Below are 18290 nucleotides of genomic sequence, written 5' to 3'. Positions count from 1 at the left end.
GGACAGCTCCCACTCATTTCTGAGTTCTCTTCTCCTACTACTTAAGCTTTTAGGTTACAAACACCAAAGCTACCAGTCACCCATCTTGGTCTCAGTTCCCAAATACAGCAGCAAAGGTTGTTTATTTCTTTGGTTTAAAGGCATGGAAAAGTTGACACAGAATTAATGGCTTAGTGAATTTTACACTTGGCAAATTTTATTCTGGGAGCAAAAACTGGGAAGGAAATCAACAATTCAAATGTAAAACTGGCTGCCACAAATAATAGATTTAGGTAAATTTATAGTGCAATCAAATACTATATTACACTAATGAGAAAGCAGTTATAAAGGTGAGAACCCTTAAGTAATGATAACATTCTCATCATTAAAATGGAAGAGTTCCAATCTTTGTGGATTGTTTTACATTTTTAAAATCATAGTGTCCTAATTGGAAATTACAAATTTCCTCATTTTTTTCTGTCTTTACTGTCCACTTCCCCTGTCTCTGAGCAGTAAGGATGTTCATGATACCCAGAAGGTAACAAAGCACCAAGGCCTGCTTCCCTCTGGCTCTGAGAGGTCAAATTCATCACTTCCAGGATGTGCCTTTGCAAGGCCAAAGTAAGAGTCCCAAGCCTGTTCAAGACAAGCAACAGTTCTTAGGAATATGGACAATATTTCTAACAAGCCTGTGGGTGATATAAATGCTGGTCACTCTATCAGAAGCCTGCCATAGGGGGTTTTGTCGCACCAGGTCATACCATTGGTGTATCTCCTTTCTCTGGTAGTAGCGGGTACCTGATGGTTGAAAGGAGGTAGTGGGAGAGTGCAAAAGCAAACCATGTAGCCACCACTGCTGCACAGTGCTGTATACAGAGGACAAAATTCCTCTATGATCCCTTCCAGACAATCAGAACCTTAAAATATGAGATGGAATTACTTTCATCTTCACATACAGAATATGTGTTATTATTGGTCATAAAATTAGCCAACCCTATTTTATGGGGAATATAAATGTCAGATAGCATGTGCAGCTAAGAAAACATGCACTCTGTATGTTCCACTCAAGACCTGTGGATGAAACTCTGTCTCCAACCAAAACAAACTGACTTCAGTGGAACCAGTATTTCACCTTGGTAGTACAAGCAGGACTTACAACACATACACCTGGGTTCCCAAAGACAGTTAGGCAACTAACTTCCATTGAAATAAATGGGGCTGCTTCTATACTAGCAAGTTCTTTTGAAAGATTTTTCAAAAGAAGGGGGCTTTTTTGAAAGATCCTGTGGAGTGTCTACACACAAAAAGCGTTCTTTCGAAAGTAAATCAAAGAATGCGGTGGTCTTTTCGAAATTGCTCTTCCACTCCTGTTTCAGGAAGAGTGCCCCCTTGCGAAAGCTTCTTTAGAAAGAAAATGTGTGTAGATGATCCACAGGCCCTTTTATTCAAAAGAGCAGTGCTCATGGCGCCTAATTTTTTGATGTCTGACTCGTTTTTTCAAAAGAGCAGGGGCTGTATGAAAGCTCTCTTTCAAAAGAGCAGATCACTCTTTTTGATCCACTTTTTTGTGTGTGGACCCACTCTTGAAAGAAGTTCTTTCGGAAGATCTCTGCAGTGTCGACCTAGCCTGGGAGTTAGGCTCCTAAATACTTTTGAGGGTCTGGGCCATAGGCCTTGATCTGGCCTGCTGCCAAGGACTAAAATTGCACACTGTAGTAGCACTTGGCTTTTATAGATCATACAAGGTGCTTTTGATAGAAAAAAGAAGAACTAAAGATTGATTCGTTGACTATAACTGTTATACCTAGGCTGGAGTCTTGGACAGGCAGAGGATACTGGCTTTACTGGAAGATTTCTATGACAGCAGCCCAATGATTACTAGGAAGCAATTCTGTAATCCAAGACAATGTAAGTACTGTGGATATTAGGAACATATTTAAAAATTCATGCTTAGTGCTTCATATATAGTTTTCCAGATATGATTCATTTTTATAAATATTGCCAGCAACAGATGAAACCTAAACTTCCCCTGGACCAACACATCGGCATTTACAGAATCATAGAACCATAGAACACTAGGACTGGAGGGACCTCGAGAGGCCATTGAGTCCAGCCCCCTGCCCCCATGGCAGGACCAAGTACTGTCTAATCACTATTAGAGCAGGCCTAAAACTTTCAATATTTAGACAATCTTCTTAGAGATGGCATATAAACTACTTGAGAGTATCTTGCTTATCTCAGAAACAATAGGAATTTAACTTACACGTCATTGCTTCCCATTTAATAAGGAAGAGCACAAACATGGCAATATGGCATGCGATACGATGTACATCCTGATAGCAGAAAGATTTCTTCTAGAAGTAAAGAAACAATCCGATATGCAAAGCTCCATTTCCAAAGTTCAGCTTTTGGGTTTTGAGTTTGTATGCACTGATGCATCTGACAAAGTGGGTCTTTGCCCACAAAATCTTATGCTCCAATAAATCTGTTAGTCTATGAGGTGCCACAGGGCTTCTCATTGTTTATTTGCTGGTAGTACTTTTCACGGAATTCTGTGTTCATGAGGAAGTACTTTTCACCATTTTCTCATTCTTTTGCATTCTACTTCACCTCAGGTTAGCAGTCATAAAACAATGCAGACTATCAACTAAACAACTGCTTTTCTACATTAGGGCCAATCATTGAATTGCAAGAGCTAGAGCTTACTGAGCTCTGGGCAAATTTTAATGATGGACAAATAGCTCCTGAGGAATGCAGCCAGATATTTTCATTGTCTCAAACAGAAGTTTCCAAGGGAAGGTCTCTATCTTCTAACATGCTAACTTCCAATGGTCAAGCTGCATTTGAAACCTGCATCTTGGTAAATGAATCAGGAGGGCCAGAGGCAGAGCAAGATCAAATGGTTGCTCTTGAACAAAAGGCCGTGAGTGAATCTGGGACAGATGAGGTCATGAAGGAGGAACCTGGTTTAATTGCTGAGCTTAGTGAGACTGTTCCAGTAATTGCCATCAGAGAAGAGCATATAGTCCCTTCCACTGAACCTAGTTCTGAAGTTCAGATGACTCAAGAAGGAGGTTTGACTACTGTATTGTATGAGTTTGTTTCAGCATCAACACCTGGAGAAGAGAATCCAATCTCAGAGGACAAGCCTGGTCCTGAAGGACAGGTCATCCAGAAAGAACTCTATGTAACTACAGATTTGGAAGAAACTGACCCATCACCATACCTGGAAGTACCAAACACTTCCCTGGAAATGGAAGCAAGTGATGGTAAAGAGAGCCAAAAGGCCTCCAAATATGACAGTAGACAGGGATTTACAGCTCTTAATAAGGAAGCTACTTCCAATGAGGACATGAACACAGAGGAACAGACTAAGAGTTCAGATCCAGAGAGCCAAAATGAACATATTCCAGTATCAGCTCCTGAGGAAGCAGATGTAAGCATAGATGAAGAGCATGTCAGCCAGGAGGAACACAGTGTGGCTACCAAGCCAAATGAACTCATTCAAGCCCCCAACTCTGAGGAAGAGAACATAGTCTTGGAGAAGGGACTTGCTTCAGAAGCACAAGTGCTTCAGGAAGAACATGATTTGATTGCAGAGCCAAATGGGGCAATTTCAATACCAGTGCCTGAAGCAGACAGGATAATCTCAACAGAGGGAACTGAATCAGGGGGGAAAGTCAGTACTTTACTACCAGAACATAGAGAGGAAGCTGCAGAGCTTGTGAGAGAACCCTCTGAAGAAAAAGAGAGTGGTTCTGAGGGAGATGGAAGTCAGTCAGCATTACAAGCAAGCAGAGAGAACAACCTGCAAGCTGAGAACTCTACACCAAGCCTTCCCCATGGGCAAACACTTCTGCAAGACCCGAGTACAGGTAAATGCTATTTTTCAATGTGACATTGGATCTTAGGCTTTGGGTACACGGAAAATTGTACAGGTTGAACGAAAGGTGTGATTTAAACTGATTTAAAAACAGTGCGACTATGTGAATAGCCACTCTCATTTCAGGCTGGGACTAGCTTATTTTCATTTAGAAAAACTGGGTTAAGCTCAATTGAAATAGACACTTTTACACCAAATAACAGTGTCTTGCCAAAAAAAACTGCACTGGATTAAAAATCACATTAAGTTAAACTGGTGCAACTGTTTATGAGTAGACAAGACCTTAAGTTTTTGTACTTTCTCAGCATGATGTTTCCAGTCAACATTTTACGGTATGTTCTATTCAGACGTATCAAGCTATTGTGTGATCTGTGATGTCTATTCCAGACACTAAGCAGCCATTTGAAAGCAAAATGATGCTTTTTCAAGCAACACTGCCTTTCTAGCAGAGAATATCTTAATGTTTTCTTTTCCTTTGGAATATCATGACAGAGGGGAATCTGGTAACATTAAATATAGAAATGTTCTTTAATTATTACAAGGGGGCTGTGCCCCCTGCTCACTACACTTGCCAACCCCCCCCTTCCTCGGGGTCAGAGAGCTGCACAGCCAGCCAATGGCAGAAAGGGAAGGTGCCTCTCAGAGGCGAGCTCTGGCTGCTGCTTGTGACTCCCCCTGCCCCCAGGCTGGGCAGCAGGACATGGCTCCTATCAGTAGCATCAGCTGGAGCTCAGCTCTGAGTGAGCCCTTCAGTCTCCTCTGCTGGGGAGGGAAGGTGCCACTCAAAGCCAAGGTCTGGCTGCCGCTATTGACAAGGGAGCTGCTTCCATCTGCCCTACCCGGGGTCAGGGGTGTCAGTAGCAGAGCTGGAGCTAGGCTCTGAGTGGTATCTTCTCTGCCTCTGGGGCCTTGTAGTGACAGCTGCTCCCAGCTCCTCCCCTTGCCTGTGGCCAGAAGCAGCTCAGCTCTGTACCACCTCCTTTAGCACCCCACTGGAGCTGCCCACAGCAACCTCCCACAAGCCTTCCTGGGCAGCATGCAGACTCATTTGTGTGATGACGTCATTCTGTCACTTGGGAGGAAATTTTTTATGTATTGTGATTAGGAAAATAAAAAAAAGAGACATAAGAATTATAGCATCAGATAGCAAAAGGCATTGATTTTAATCTCTGGACACATTTTAAAGGGGATACTGTACTTTTCAGTTATATGTGAGAGCCCTTATTATAGAAAAGCAGCACTAAACCATGCTTTGTTGAATACTAACACTGAGCCAGACTTCCCCACGGTTGCTCCATTAATCAATTCTTTTGTGCTCCACCAGTTCAGGAACTGCAAGGCCTGGTCTGTGTGGTGTACTCCTTAATGTTGGGTGACAAATCCCTTCCCTCTTGTGGAGCTTGTTTAAAGGCCCCTTAAATGAGAGTGAAGGACATTAGGACCTGCTGTTGGGAGTCCAAGCCATGGGAGATACTCTGGGTACAATATATGTTTATTATCCATACAAAGCACGAAGTGTACATCATGCTGTACAGTGAGTACAGTGTACATATCACTATGGGACTTGATTCCCTGGCTGATTTTGACAGAGGTGTAAGTCTGCACCCTATGTCTGCCACCAGAGAGTGGGAGGAGGAGAGGAGTAGGCGGTCCAGATAGTCTTCTTAGTGGAGGAGGGTTTGCGGCTGCTGCTGCTGCTAAAAAGGACGTTTGGAGCTGGGTTTAAGACATGTTACACACATCCAGTGAATTTGTTAAGGGGCAATTTCATACACTGAAAATAAATATGTACATGTGGTAAGGGTGGCTCCAGTGACACAAGTGTGGTGTGCTTGTGCAGATGGGTTTCTGCCAGTAGGGCTGTAGGGGCTTCAAGAACCTCCATTTCACAGATGGCTTCTTTTTTAAAATTTCAGGTCTATCTCAGCCACCAAGAGAAGCTTCCCAGGCACAAGCTAGAGAGGCATTTGAAAAGGCAGACCAATTGATAGATGGGATACCGTGGTCAGGTGACTGCAGTTTTCAGCACTTGTAGCTTTTCTTTCTGGAGACTGTTTTTTTCTAGGAATTGAATGATTTGTAAATTAAGGTTTTCGATACATAATGTGCTGTCTTTCTGTCAGGTGACCTTCTGGCTTCTGACCTAAGTTTCAGGCACAGCAGGTATGGCGAACAAATTCAGGAGGACTGGAACAATGAAAATTCCAGATTTGCTGGTAATTGATTGCACAGGTGTATGTTAACCTTGGCCTTTGTGAGGTAGGCAGCAGTGCACTTGTGCGGCCACTCGGCAGAAATTCAAACACTGGTTAGCTGATTAGCAGAGCACTCACAGGTAGGTGGTGTGTTTCTATGGTGGCACACATTTGCACATACCCCACTACACATAAAATTCATTCTGCACGTGAATGGAAAAAATCTACACATGGATGGAAAAGATTAGAAGGAACATAGGTAGGTAGTGTCCATTATAATCAGAATACTGCTGTGAAACTTCAGGACTGGGACTTTGACAGACAACTCAAATGGTCAGGGGTAGTGCTAGAGTCCAGGGGCCTCAAACAGAGGTCAGACTCTGGGTCGATGTGTAAGAGTGGCTGTTGAAGTGCAGGATCAGTCCTACTACTGATGGCAGGGTACAGGAACAGAGTTAAGGTTCAAGGAGCAAAGCCAGGGTCCCTAGCTGAAGTCGGAGTCCCAGTAGTAAAGTGCAGGTTAAAAGCTGTGTCAGAATCCAAGTCCTGAAGCTAGGGGTCGGACTCAAAGTAGGAGTTCAAATGTGGAAGCTGAGTTCCAAGCTGGAGTCAGGTGTCTGGGAGCAGCCAAGAGGCTGGTCTTGCTACCACTGCCTGGGGATTCTGCCTCATTGCATGTTGCTTCCTAGCCTTCTCCTGGCCTTACATGGGACACCTTGGCAAAGGGAGATGTCAATCTGGCATTCCAAGGCAGTACTTCCTGCACTGTTTATCTCCAGGGGGTCTCTTTGGTAATGCATGTGGCCTTCCCATGGCTGTCCAGTAGTGGTGTGGAGGGTGGTGCCCATTCCACACCTGCAGGACCTAACAAGTGTTGGCTGGGGTTGAAGGAGGTCTTGTCCATCATCTAAGTGGCTTTTGTCTCTTACTGTGAGCCACCAGGGGTATTTGGACTGTGCGTCAGGAGCAGACACAGTGACTTATGCTAAAGCTGTATCATGTAACTTGAGCTCATTATGTGGCATCTTTTGCATTAGTTTGCTGCACAACTGTGAAGCAATAGATTGGCATTTCTCCTCAATAAGCATGTATACGGCCTGAAGCCCTCGTTCAGTGTTTGCTCAGTGACTTCCTGCTGGGTGATGCAGTTTCTCTCCACTAGACCTGCGTATGATCATGGCAGATATTCAGAGCCATGGTACCACCATTGCCAGGAGTGCCTTTGACAAGAGCCACCTCAACCTACCTCAATTCGTGCAGCTCATGGAGACCTTTGTTGGTGAGGAGAGCTCTCTGCCAACTGTGAAGAAACTTGTTGCGTTTGTGAAAGAAGGATATGTACAGACTGAAGAGGAAAAAATCAAACAGTTGGAAAAAGTAAATGCTGATGGGCTTTGCTGATGTAAAAAACAAATGGCCAGAGAGGCTGGGCTAACCACCCACACCCTCATGTTTTGATGCTGAAGTTTTTTGTCCCGCTAGTTTCACATGAGCTTTCCCCACATTAGCCCTGAGAATAATGCTGAGCTAATTCTGCCACAGGTTGGTTGCCTGTAATAGTGCCTGACTCTGTAAGGTACCAAGTGTGCAGCCAGCTGTAAAGTCACTTAAGGGCTACGTCTACACTAGCACACTACGTTGAAGTAGCCTATTTCGAAGTAAGGACATCGAAATAGGCTACTTCAACATGTATCGTCTACACGTCCTCCAGGGCTGGTGATGTTGACGTTCAACATTGAAGTAACGAGGGGAAATGTCAAAAGGAGCTGCCCCAGAAGGAAACGCAGAGCGTCCACACATACAAGCTCTCCCTGTCGAAATAAGGGGCCAGGAAAGTCTCCGGACTGTGTCACAGGCTGGACTAGCCCTTCCGGGTCAACAGCAAGACTTTCCTTTAAAGGGCCCCTCCCAGACACACCTGGCCTGCACAGCACGAGGTCCTCAGGGTACTCTCCACACTCGCAGACCAAGTCACAGCATATATGGACCCCCAGCAGCAGCAGCAGCAGCAGCAGCAGGAAGAGGAGGCCCTCCAGGTAGTCATCCAGGGGGCAAACGCCCTGCTAGGTGCTGCCTGGGAGGCAGCCCAGTGGTTCCTGCCAGAGGAGCCCTCCCTGGAGGCAGACGGGGATGCCCCTGACCACCGGGCTCCCCTCTTCCTCCCCCGCCAGCTGCTCCCCCACCTCTGGAGCTACCCCAGCAGCTCCAAGTGGTGGGAGCAGCTGGTCATGCGGGAGTGGGACAACAGCAACATGTGGCTGCAGAACTTCCGCATGCGCTGGCAGACCTTCCTGGAGCTCTGCCAGTGGCTCACCCCGGCACTGAGGCACTAGGACACCTGGATGCGGTGCGTCCATCCCGTTGAGAGGAGGGTCACAATAGCCATCTGGAAGCTGTCTACTCCAGACAGCTACCGCTCCGTGGGACACCAGTTTGGAGTGGAAAAGGCCTCAGTCGGGGCCGTCGTCATGGAGGTAAGGAGGCCCGGGCATGCACCCACTGGGGGGCGGGGAGGCCGGGTGTGGGGCTGGGGAGGGAGTGGCGCCGGGGAGTGAGGGGCTGGGCGGGGGGGTACCCGGGGAGGTGCCCAGAAGGGGGGCCTGGCGGAGAGCCCTTGGTGGGAGGGCCCTGGGGCACCTTGCACACTCTCATGGGTGCCTGTGTTCCCTCCCCACAGGTGGTCTGTGTGCTCAATGCCATGCTGCTCCAGAGGGTCATCTGACTTGGGGACCTGGACGCAGCCATCACTGGATTCACCGCCATGGGGTTCCCGAACTGCTTCGGGGTCCTGGACGGGACCCACATCCCCATCTGCACCCTGGACCACAGGGGAGGAAGATACATAAACCACAGGGGCTACCACTCCGTGGTCCTGCAGGCCATGGTGGACACTCAGAACCTCTTCCAGGACGTGTACGTGGGCTGGCCCGGCTGCACACGTGACGCCCATGTTTTTAGGAACTCGGGCCTGAACCGCTGGCTGGAGGCGGGGACCTACATCCCCCAGAGGGAGATCCCTCTGGGGGTCACCACTGTGCCCCTCTGCCTCATGGCGGACGTGGCCTACCCCCTCCAGCCCTGGGTCATGAGCCTGTACACGGGCCACCTCAATGCCAGCCAGGAGTGGTTCAACGCCCGCCTGAACCACACCCACCAGGTGGTGGAGAGGACCTTTGGCCATCTGAAGGGCCACTGGTGGTGCCTCCTTGCCTGACTGGACGTCAGCCTCCAGAACAAACCCCAGGTTGTGGGTGCATGCTGGACACTCCACAACATCGTCGAGAGCAAGGGGGAGGCTTTCGTCCAGGGGTGAGTGGTCGACGCTGGCACGGGCTTCCCCCAGCCGGCCACTGCACCCAGCCGCCAGGCCCACCATGAGAGAGTACGGGTCTGCGAGGCCCTGCGGGCCCACTTCGATCAGGGAGACCCCTGAGCACCTCCCTGGCCTTCCCCGGAGGACCCACACACACACAGCCCGCACTGCCCACACACTGCCCCCAGCACCCGCACGCCACCCCCCAACAAGCACACGCCTCCAGCTATTTGGAAAATAAAACCTTTCTTTCTGAAAACTGCTAACTTTGTTTTGTGCACAACGGAAACTGCAACCAATATACAAAAAGGGGGACAACTGTATACGTGGGGGACAACTATATACATAGGAGCCCGGCGGACGGCTTGGCCATTGGCCCATCAGTCTGGGGTTGGGGTAGAGGGGCGCGACCCCCGGAGGGTACGGCTCGTGACCCACCCTGTGTCCACAGTCCCCGGCGTGGCCAGCTGGGGGCTGGGAGAACCGGCAAGTACGGTCGGGATGCCTCCACTGGCCGGTCTTCAGCCCCAGTGGGCTCTGGTCCTGGGGAGCTTGCAGGTGGCACGGCAGATGGGGCGGCAGGTGGGGCAGCAGGTGGGGCAGCAGGCAGCAAGGCGGGTGAGGCAGCAGGCGGCGCAGCGGGGGGGCATCAGGTGGAGCAGCGGGGAGAGCGGCCTGGGGGGCAGTGAGGTGCGGGAGCCAAGCGACGGCCTCCCGGATCGACCCGGCTATGTCCTGGAAGACCCCCATGAAGTCCTCCCATGCCGCCCACTGCTGGGTGGACTCCTCCCTGTCAAAGCGGAGTCTCTCCTCCACCACCTCCGTCTGCTGCCGGAGAGCTGCCAGGAGCTGGGGGTCCACAGGGGCCATCCCCAGGGTCCGGCAGTGGCGGGACCGTCCCGCTGCCCTTGGAGGTGTCTCCGGGTGCTGGTGGTGGCTGACCTCTGGCAGGCTGTCAGGGACGATGGAGGGTGTCTGGCTACCGGGGGCGTCGGATGGTGCAGCTGCAGAGGGGGAGAGAGGGAGGGGAAGGCTGTTAGTATCGTGACCTGGCCCGTGGTCCATTCCCCCCACCCCTCCTTGGGTGCTGGGTCTCCAGCCCCGTCGGTGTGTGTGATGTCCCTGTTGGCTGTCCCCATAGCATTGTTCCCCCGCCCCCGGGGTTAAGGCACCGTGCTGTCCATGGGTGCGGGTGCTGATGGCTGTGGCACCATCCTGGGACCATGCTGTGGCTGGGTGGTTGTGGGTTGGGGTCCACTGGAGGTGTGTGAGGCTCCCGGTCATGTCTGGTGCCCCCGCCGCATGGCCCATGGGTGTGTGCCCTGCGGGGTACGTACCAGACTGTCCATTGCCACAGGCAGGGGAAGCCTGGTAGGCGGACACTCGTCTGGTGCTCCGGGAGGGGAGGTCGATGAGGAGCCCACACTCCTTGCTGCTGGACCTCTCCTTCACTGTCCTGAGGGGGGGCTCCTCGGGTGGGCCCCAGGGTCCGGGGCTGGCTTCTGGGCCAGACTCCAGCTCCGAGGCCTGCCGGGGCTCGTTGGCTGTGGTGTCAAGGGTGGCGGGGGGGAGGAGGTGTCCCGGGGGCCCAGGATGGCTCTGAGCTCCCTCTAATAAGGGAAAGCGGGTGGGCGGGGGGTGGCGGCCCCAGACTGGTTGGCTGAGTCCTGGGCCCGGGCGTACCCCTACCACAACTCCTTCACCTTACTCCAGACATGATCCGGAGTGCGGGCAGGGTGACCCCGGGCAGCCAGGCCCTCGGCCGGTTGGGCAAACGCTTCTGCATTCCGCCACTTGTTCCCCATCACATGGAGCACCTCCTCCTCACCCCAGAGCCCCAACAGGTCTCGGAGCTCGGCCTCCGACCAGCAGGGGCCCTGCCTCTTTTTTGGCTCCCTGCCTGGCTGCTGGGGGTGCCTGGGTCCCCTCAGGAGGGGAGCCCTGGGGGCGCTCAGAGGGCTGGCTCTATGCCATGGGTGGCGGGTGGATGGGTTGGGGCCTGTAGAGGGTGTGCAGGGCTAGCATGTGCATGTGCTGCTGTCTTCACACTCTCAGCTTTCTGCCACAGGAAGTCTGGGTCTGTGGTGCTTTAAAGGCTGCTGCACGCGGGGACCATAAAGCCCCGCAGGGGCTGGACAGAGCGTCTCAACCCCTCAGTTGATGGCCCCCATGGAGGACCCAGCTATTCAAAGTAGCGGGACACAGATTGTCTACACACACCCTACTTCAACGTTCAACATCGAAATAGGGTGCTATTTCCATCTTCAGATGGGAATAGCGATTTTGACGTCTCGCTGCCTAATGTCGAGTTCATGTCGAAATAGCACATGGTGTGTGTAGATGCGACAGGTGCTATTTCAACGTTGTGCTGGCTACTTCACAGTAGCCAGCTAGTGTAGACATACCCAAGATGTTTAGTTCTATTGTTTCCTCTTTGGAGAGTGAGCCATGCAAGCAAGTTTCAAACCACTGCAATTGCATGGATACCTATGTGTGTGCGTGTTGGAGGGTGCAGACAGTGAAAGTGCGCGGTGGTGTGTTTGTTACACCCATTGGCAGTTCGTTAACCTTGTCAGCTGTTGAATAAATACATTCAGTCACACACAAGCCCAGTCTGCCCAGTATGCTGACACATTCCTCATCATGTCTACCTCTTTAGCTGTAGTTTTCTCCGAGCTCTTTCTTGTTTCTCTCTATGCTGCTGACCTACTTTGGATGAGATATTGGATCTGACAGCTCTGCCATCCTCATGCTGAACACAACAGTCTTTACCACTTTTCTGGCCTTTCAGTGAATTCCATTTCAAGCCGTTTAGCTTCTGGTGCTATGCAAAGGCGGGTTCTAAGCAGCACGTAGCAAATACAGCCCCACTGGGCCCACACAGTGAAAGGTGCTACCAGAGCCAACAGTTTGCAAACCCCATACAGAAAGAGCAAACAATGCAAAATACTGTGATGTCATTTATAAAGAGACAGATGTAGCTGAAAGGACACATCTGGGGTGTGAAACTGCTACCTCCTAGGGCTGGCTCTGCGTATGTCCTTTGGGAATTAATCTCTTTGGTTACATCTTCACTACAGTTATATGTCAACAGAACTTACTGTCAGAAGAGATCTTCCATCAAAACTTCTGTCAACAGATCATGTCCACACACAAAAGTGGGTCGAAAGAGAAATCTTTTCTGTCAACAGAGAGTGGCCGGACTGTCCAGCTGCTCTGTCGACGGAATGGCCATCTAGAATCTCAGCAAACAGAAAGCCCTGTCTGTCAACACAGGCCCCCCACACAGCTTTTGTGTCAACAGAAACTGTCAGCAAAGGTGCTATTCCTCATCATGGAGAGGCAGAATGCTGTCGGTGGAAGTAACGTGTTTTCTTGACAGACTGTTGACAAAATGCATTTTGTGTGTAGACGCTCCACGAGTTTTGTCAACAAAACTCTCTAGTGTATTCGTAGCCTTTGAGAAACTAAAGCTCATTCTGCCTGCTAAAACTGAGCTGCCGCTTCTTTTTCATGGTTTTGAATATCTTCCTGGTTTTGGAGCTGCCGTCAGCTTCTGATCTTAATGGTACTTTTACCATGATGGTGTGGATGTCAGGCTTTTCGTGACCATCACAAATGGACAAATATACAAATGATGAACCAGCCATTGTGGTTCCCCTACTGATGTGGGGACTGAGTGTTGCCCAAAGCCAGATTTTCCTTACTGCTTTTCTGTCTCTCTTGCTTCTTCTCTGTCCTAGGTTCATGGTGAAGCTCTCTTGGCCAGAAGGAAACTGCTCCTGGAGGCACTCTTTGAGAAATGGGACAACGAATGCTCTGGGTACCTTGAACTGAAAGAGGTGGATGCTGTTCTAGGCACATTTAAGGAAGGAATGGAAAAAGAGGCTCTGAAAAAGGGTAAGAAAATAGCACCATCCACTGCTAGTTTGGAGAGGTACAGTGAAAGAAAAATGCTGTGCAATATGCTGAGTCACTGATCATTCAGAGATGGTGCCAATGAAACTGGGGCAAAGACTGTGTCTTACCTATTTTTGCATGTGCCATCATAAACATAAGGTACTGTAGATGAAGCGGAGTTGGAGGCTTGTGGCTATAGATAGCTGCAAGTGTCCTTTCTTTTCAGTTATTGATTACTGGAGAGTTTTGGTTCCTTTCATGCTGGTGCCAGAGTGGCAGCTTACTGCTTTTACACTGTAAAGGAATGCTGAAAAGGTGAGCAGTAAGTAACTGTGCTTTGGACGTGAACACTGTAGCCACAGAGAAGCCCTGTGGGTGAGTGTTTGACATTCTTGGTTCAACTTGCCTTCTGTTGTGCACAGCTGTACCCAATGAGTGTTCTTCAGCCAGCCTCTGGAATGCTAATGTCAGCACTCCCTGCAGGCCTCAGATGACCTTTCAGAATCCACACAAAGAGTTCAGCTCTTGTGATACTGAGATTTGGAGTTGTGATTGGTGTCCGGCTTTTAACAGCCCCACTCAGCTCATTTCAAAGATGGAGCCCCTGAAAACCAATGGGATCAGAGAAATGCTTAGCAGCTCTCAGAATTCACCTTGCAAGCTACAGTATTACCCCTACCAAGCACCATATTAGCAATTGTGAGGGGATTCCCTGCAACTTTTAGGGTTTCAGGTAGACTGGTCTGCCCCTATGGACAGCCACTCTTCCTATTGCTTCCTCCTGAAAGGCTGTGCATTACATTTGTCCAGGCTATTCATTCCTCACTAGAATGATTAAATAAGGCTTAATTTGGCAACCTTTCCAAACACTCTCATTCCACACTGCATTTCAGACTAGTTGTAGGAAATATGATCATGCCTCAGTCAATTGCATCCATGCCTCATGGCCATACAACAGAGAATTGGCAAAGTGCCAACTCTCTGGTGCTAGGGACATATGCTGTGGGTTAGAGTATTGCAATCAATTTAACACTGCCATGTGAATGTGGCCCTGCCCTGGAGCACCCCCATCATCCCAGCTGTTTCTTACCCACTGGGCTATAAGCCATTGCTGTTTATAACCTAGTATCACCCAAACTCTGGTATGGAGCTGCACAGAAATATAGGGAAGTGCAGCCCATGCTGTGGGAAGCTTACACTCTGAGGCTATGTCTAGACTGTAGGCTTCTGTTGACAAAATGTCTGTCGTCAGTTTTGTCGACAGAGCGCACATCCAGATTGCTGATTTCTTGGAAGAGATCTGCCAGCCAGGACCATTCTGTTGACGTCCCTGTACACCTCATTTCATGTAGAAGAAGGAACGCCTTGACAGAGGGTTTTTTTCTGACATTTGGCCCCATGTGGATGGGCCAAATGTCAGAAAAGCCTCTTCTGACAGAACTGTTGACAAAAAATACGCAAATTGTGCATCGCGATTTGCATATCTTTTGCTGACAGTTCTCTGCAGGCTAGACGCAGCCTAAATGACAAAGGGTGGAAGGAAAAGGGACACAACATATAGGCAATATAAAACTATTCCCTGCTGCTGCTGGCTAATCTTTCATCAGTGTCATGGTACAAGATAGCAGTGGCTTTGTAGACCATCTTCAGATCCGCGTTGCATTCGGACGGAAGAAAGCCCAGGGACTGAGGGTATGTCTGCACTCAATCTGAGATGTGACTGCAGCATGGATAGGCTTATTTGTGCCAGCTTTACCCATGCAAACATGGGTAGCACTATAAATGCAGAAGCAGGACTTCAGCATGAGCTAACAATGTGAGCACATAATCAGGGTCCCCAACAGGCTTGTGTAGACTGCCCGGATGTCCATGTATCTCATCTATCCTGCTAGCATGGTATGTCTCTCCATGCTTCTTTCACACCTTACACTGCAGTGCAGACATTCCCTGAAATGTCTGTCTTTTCAGTTCTTTCTTTGATAGAAGAGTGTAGCTCATTATAACACAGTAGTGGTCCTTCGAAATACTAGTGTCCCCAAGAAGTGGAGGGACCAGCAGCTGTGACGTCATCTTTAGAATCCATGGGAACAGGCTGATTTAACTTGGTATACCTGTTTCTCACAGTTCATTGTACTGTATCTCTGCTAGCAAAGGTCCAGACATCCAGGATCATGCACTCTTGATTCTCACCAAAGCCAGCAGATTCACTCCTTCAGACGGTGAACCAGTTTTTGCTCTGTAAATGAGAAATTCTGTATCAGTGGTATCGTCCCTCCCTGGCCAGTTAGTCTATATTCTGGCACTGTACCTCCACTGCCTCACACTGACTGCACAGAACCCAAAAGAATGTCACGCATAGCCAGATTCCAGAGATAGTTCCCAAACAAACATCAGAATGGCTGAAAAAATAGTGCAGCTCAATGGGAAGTTCTGCAGGACCCAGAGTGGAGCATGCCCTGTGTGGACACACACAGCAGGTAGTGTCATACAGAGCTCAAAGGTTTGCTTTTCTGTTTGCATAGTGAACAGAATCTGATCTTGGTGCAGGCAAAGCCTAGCCACAAAAAGCACCATTGAGAAAGATGCTGCCAATATCTCTAGTTACTGGGGAAGAAGCTAGGTCTGATTATACTGGTGCATCCATGCGTAACATACCTGTGCAAGAGACCTTAGGACCCTCACTCCCAAGCCACATGATGATGACCTGAACATGCAACTGCTTGAAACATTTTGTCTCATAATTGTGATGAGTAAGGGCTTTTTCAAGACACTATTTTGACTAAAATGTTTAGGAGGATTTTGACAGAAAACCCCAAACCAAATATTGTCTGGCTTGTTGGGTATTTATTTGCACCCGTGGTTCCTTTTTTAAAGAAAAAGAAAAAGAGATGGGAGGAAAGAAAAAAGGGAGCAAAAGGAGAGCTCTAGCCCTAACCCAAACAATGTTCATTTTGTTACAAAACCGAACAAGTCAGGGAAAAACTGTACATTTTTGAAGGTCTAAGGGACAAGCAAGTGACAAGCAAACATTTCTAAAGGGTAGAGTGCCATTTCAGTCTCACTTGTGCTTCCACTCAAATCAATGATAAAATTCTCATTGAGTTCCCATAAAAATCAGAGTCTTAGAGTCTTGGATGCACAAGGTTTCCTTCCTCCTCTGGCACATCATTGTCAGAGCAGCTTCCCTTCTGCTTTTCTTTACAAACCATTACATGCATTGATCATGAAATACTGCCCTCCTAGCAGTATGCTTTCCCCAGTCACATATACTTGGCTGGTTATCAGTTAAGTAAGGCACTGAATCCTATTGACAAACAGCTTGCGCTCTTCCAGTTTACATGTATAGGAACTGCAAAATTTCAGACCAGCGTGCAGGACAGATGAACCAAATAAGGACCAAATAAGAGCATTTGCCCATGTAGTGGAAAGAAACCCTAGCTTGAAAATTCAAAAGACTGTACAAGAGCACCCTCTTGTGTGCAAACAGAGCCTTAGGGGAGCTAACTGGAGTACACAAGGAACTATTTCATTAATGGGGAATGCTGGATAGTTTAGAAGAATCACTGCGTAGATCTTCCAGTACTTAGCTGAATATAAAACAATATGAGATGTTCAAATTTTCAGAATTGGCCGAATATTAATCTGAGTTTTGCAGTTTAGGGTTTTGAGCCTTTTTTTAAATGTCTGTACCTTCTCTGGACCTCTGCACTTGTCTTTAATATCATAGAAATCAGGAGAGGCAGTGCCAGGCCATTTGGGGCCCTAAGCAGGAATATTTTTAGGGGGCTCCTATACAACACATTATAAAAGCCAATGGGGTCCCCCTGAGCTGTGCAGAACCCTATGCAATTGCTTAGTCTGCTTATGCCTAGCAGGCTCTGAAAATCTGCTGTGGTAAAATCCAATTAGGTCATGAGTCCATTCTTGCCTACAGTACATTTTCTAGGCCATGTCTACACGAGCCCCAAACTTCGAAATGGCCATGCAAATGGCCATTTCGAAGTTTAATAATGAAGCACTGAAATGCATATTCAGCGCTTTGTTAGCATGCAGGCGGCCGCGGCGCTTTGAAATTGACGCGGCTCGCCGCCACGCAGCTCGTCCCGACGGGGCTCCTTTTCGAAAGGACCCCGCCAACTTCGAAGTCCCCTTATTCCCATGAGCAGATGGAAATAAGGGGACTTCGAAGTTGGCGGGGTCCTTTCGAAAAGAAGCCCTGTTGGGACGAGCCACGCGGCGGCGAGGCATGTCAATTTCGAAACGCCGGGGCCGCCTGCATGCTAATGAAGCGCTGAATATGCATTTCAGCGCTTCATTAGTAAACTTCAAAATGGCCATTTGCGTGGCCATTTCGAAGTTTGGGGCTAGTGTAGATGTGACCCTAGTGTTTTATTGAGTCGCTCTGTTGTTACGTATTCCAGATGAAAGCTCTTTAGCTATTTCCTTGTAAGACTACCCTGCTCTGATAGATATTTTTGTTATGGTTTGCTTCAGGATAGTCAGTCTGATTTTTCCTTTGATTAGTTTAATCCCATTATTGTTTTAGTCTCTTATATTCTCTTATACTTCCTCTCCTTCCTCCACACATTTCCAGATGGTTACCCTCTTGCCCCTTAATCATCTCTTAGCCAAACTATGCTTATTTAGTTCTTGGAATTTACTCTTTATATGTCACTCCCAGTCCTTGTGGTGCTCCTCCACCAGTGTCTTCCATTTTTGTCTTTCTGGTAAACAAGGTGCCCAGAATTCAGTGTAATACTCCAGGTATAGTTGTACCAGAGCCAGAGAGAGTAATTTATTGTCCATGCACATTGCCTGATTTTTTTATGCCATTATTCTACGGGTGTCTCCCTCCTGCTGTATATTTATCTTTTGGGTTATTTCCCCCTCTGATGGACTGGCACTTATTTTCTCCAGCCAAGTCTTTGTTATTTTCCAATTATTTCTAATCTGTGTAGGTCCTTTTGTATTATTTCTCTGGCCTCCTTAGGCCTAGTCTACACTAAGTAACAAAGTTGAT

General features: G+C 48.5%; 1 protein-coding gene across 1 annotated transcript in view; it reads left to right on the top strand.

Annotated features, from left to right (window-relative positions):
- Nucleotides 1-18290, top strand: part of EFCAB5 (EF-hand calcium binding domain 5) — a 108997-nt gene that overhangs the window by 71080 nt on the left and 19627 nt on the right. Inside the window, 6 exon segments of the mRNA XM_075014111.1 lie at nucleotides 1788-1887; nucleotides 2652-3854; nucleotides 5779-5871; nucleotides 5986-6078; nucleotides 7220-7434; nucleotides 13114-13270. Of these exon segments, the coding sequence (XP_074870212.1) occupies nucleotides 1788-1887; nucleotides 2652-3854; nucleotides 5779-5871; nucleotides 5986-6078; nucleotides 7220-7434; nucleotides 13114-13270 (1861 nt within the window).

Source organism: Carettochelys insculpta, chromosome 19 (assembly GCF_033958435.1).
Source record: "Carettochelys insculpta isolate YL-2023 chromosome 19, ASM3395843v1, whole genome shotgun sequence".
Classification (NCBI taxonomy): Eukaryota; Metazoa; Chordata; order Testudines; family Carettochelyidae; genus Carettochelys; species Carettochelys insculpta.
The sequence above is the reverse complement of the archived record's forward strand: the minus strand, read 5'-3'. Positions and strand labels throughout refer to the sequence as shown.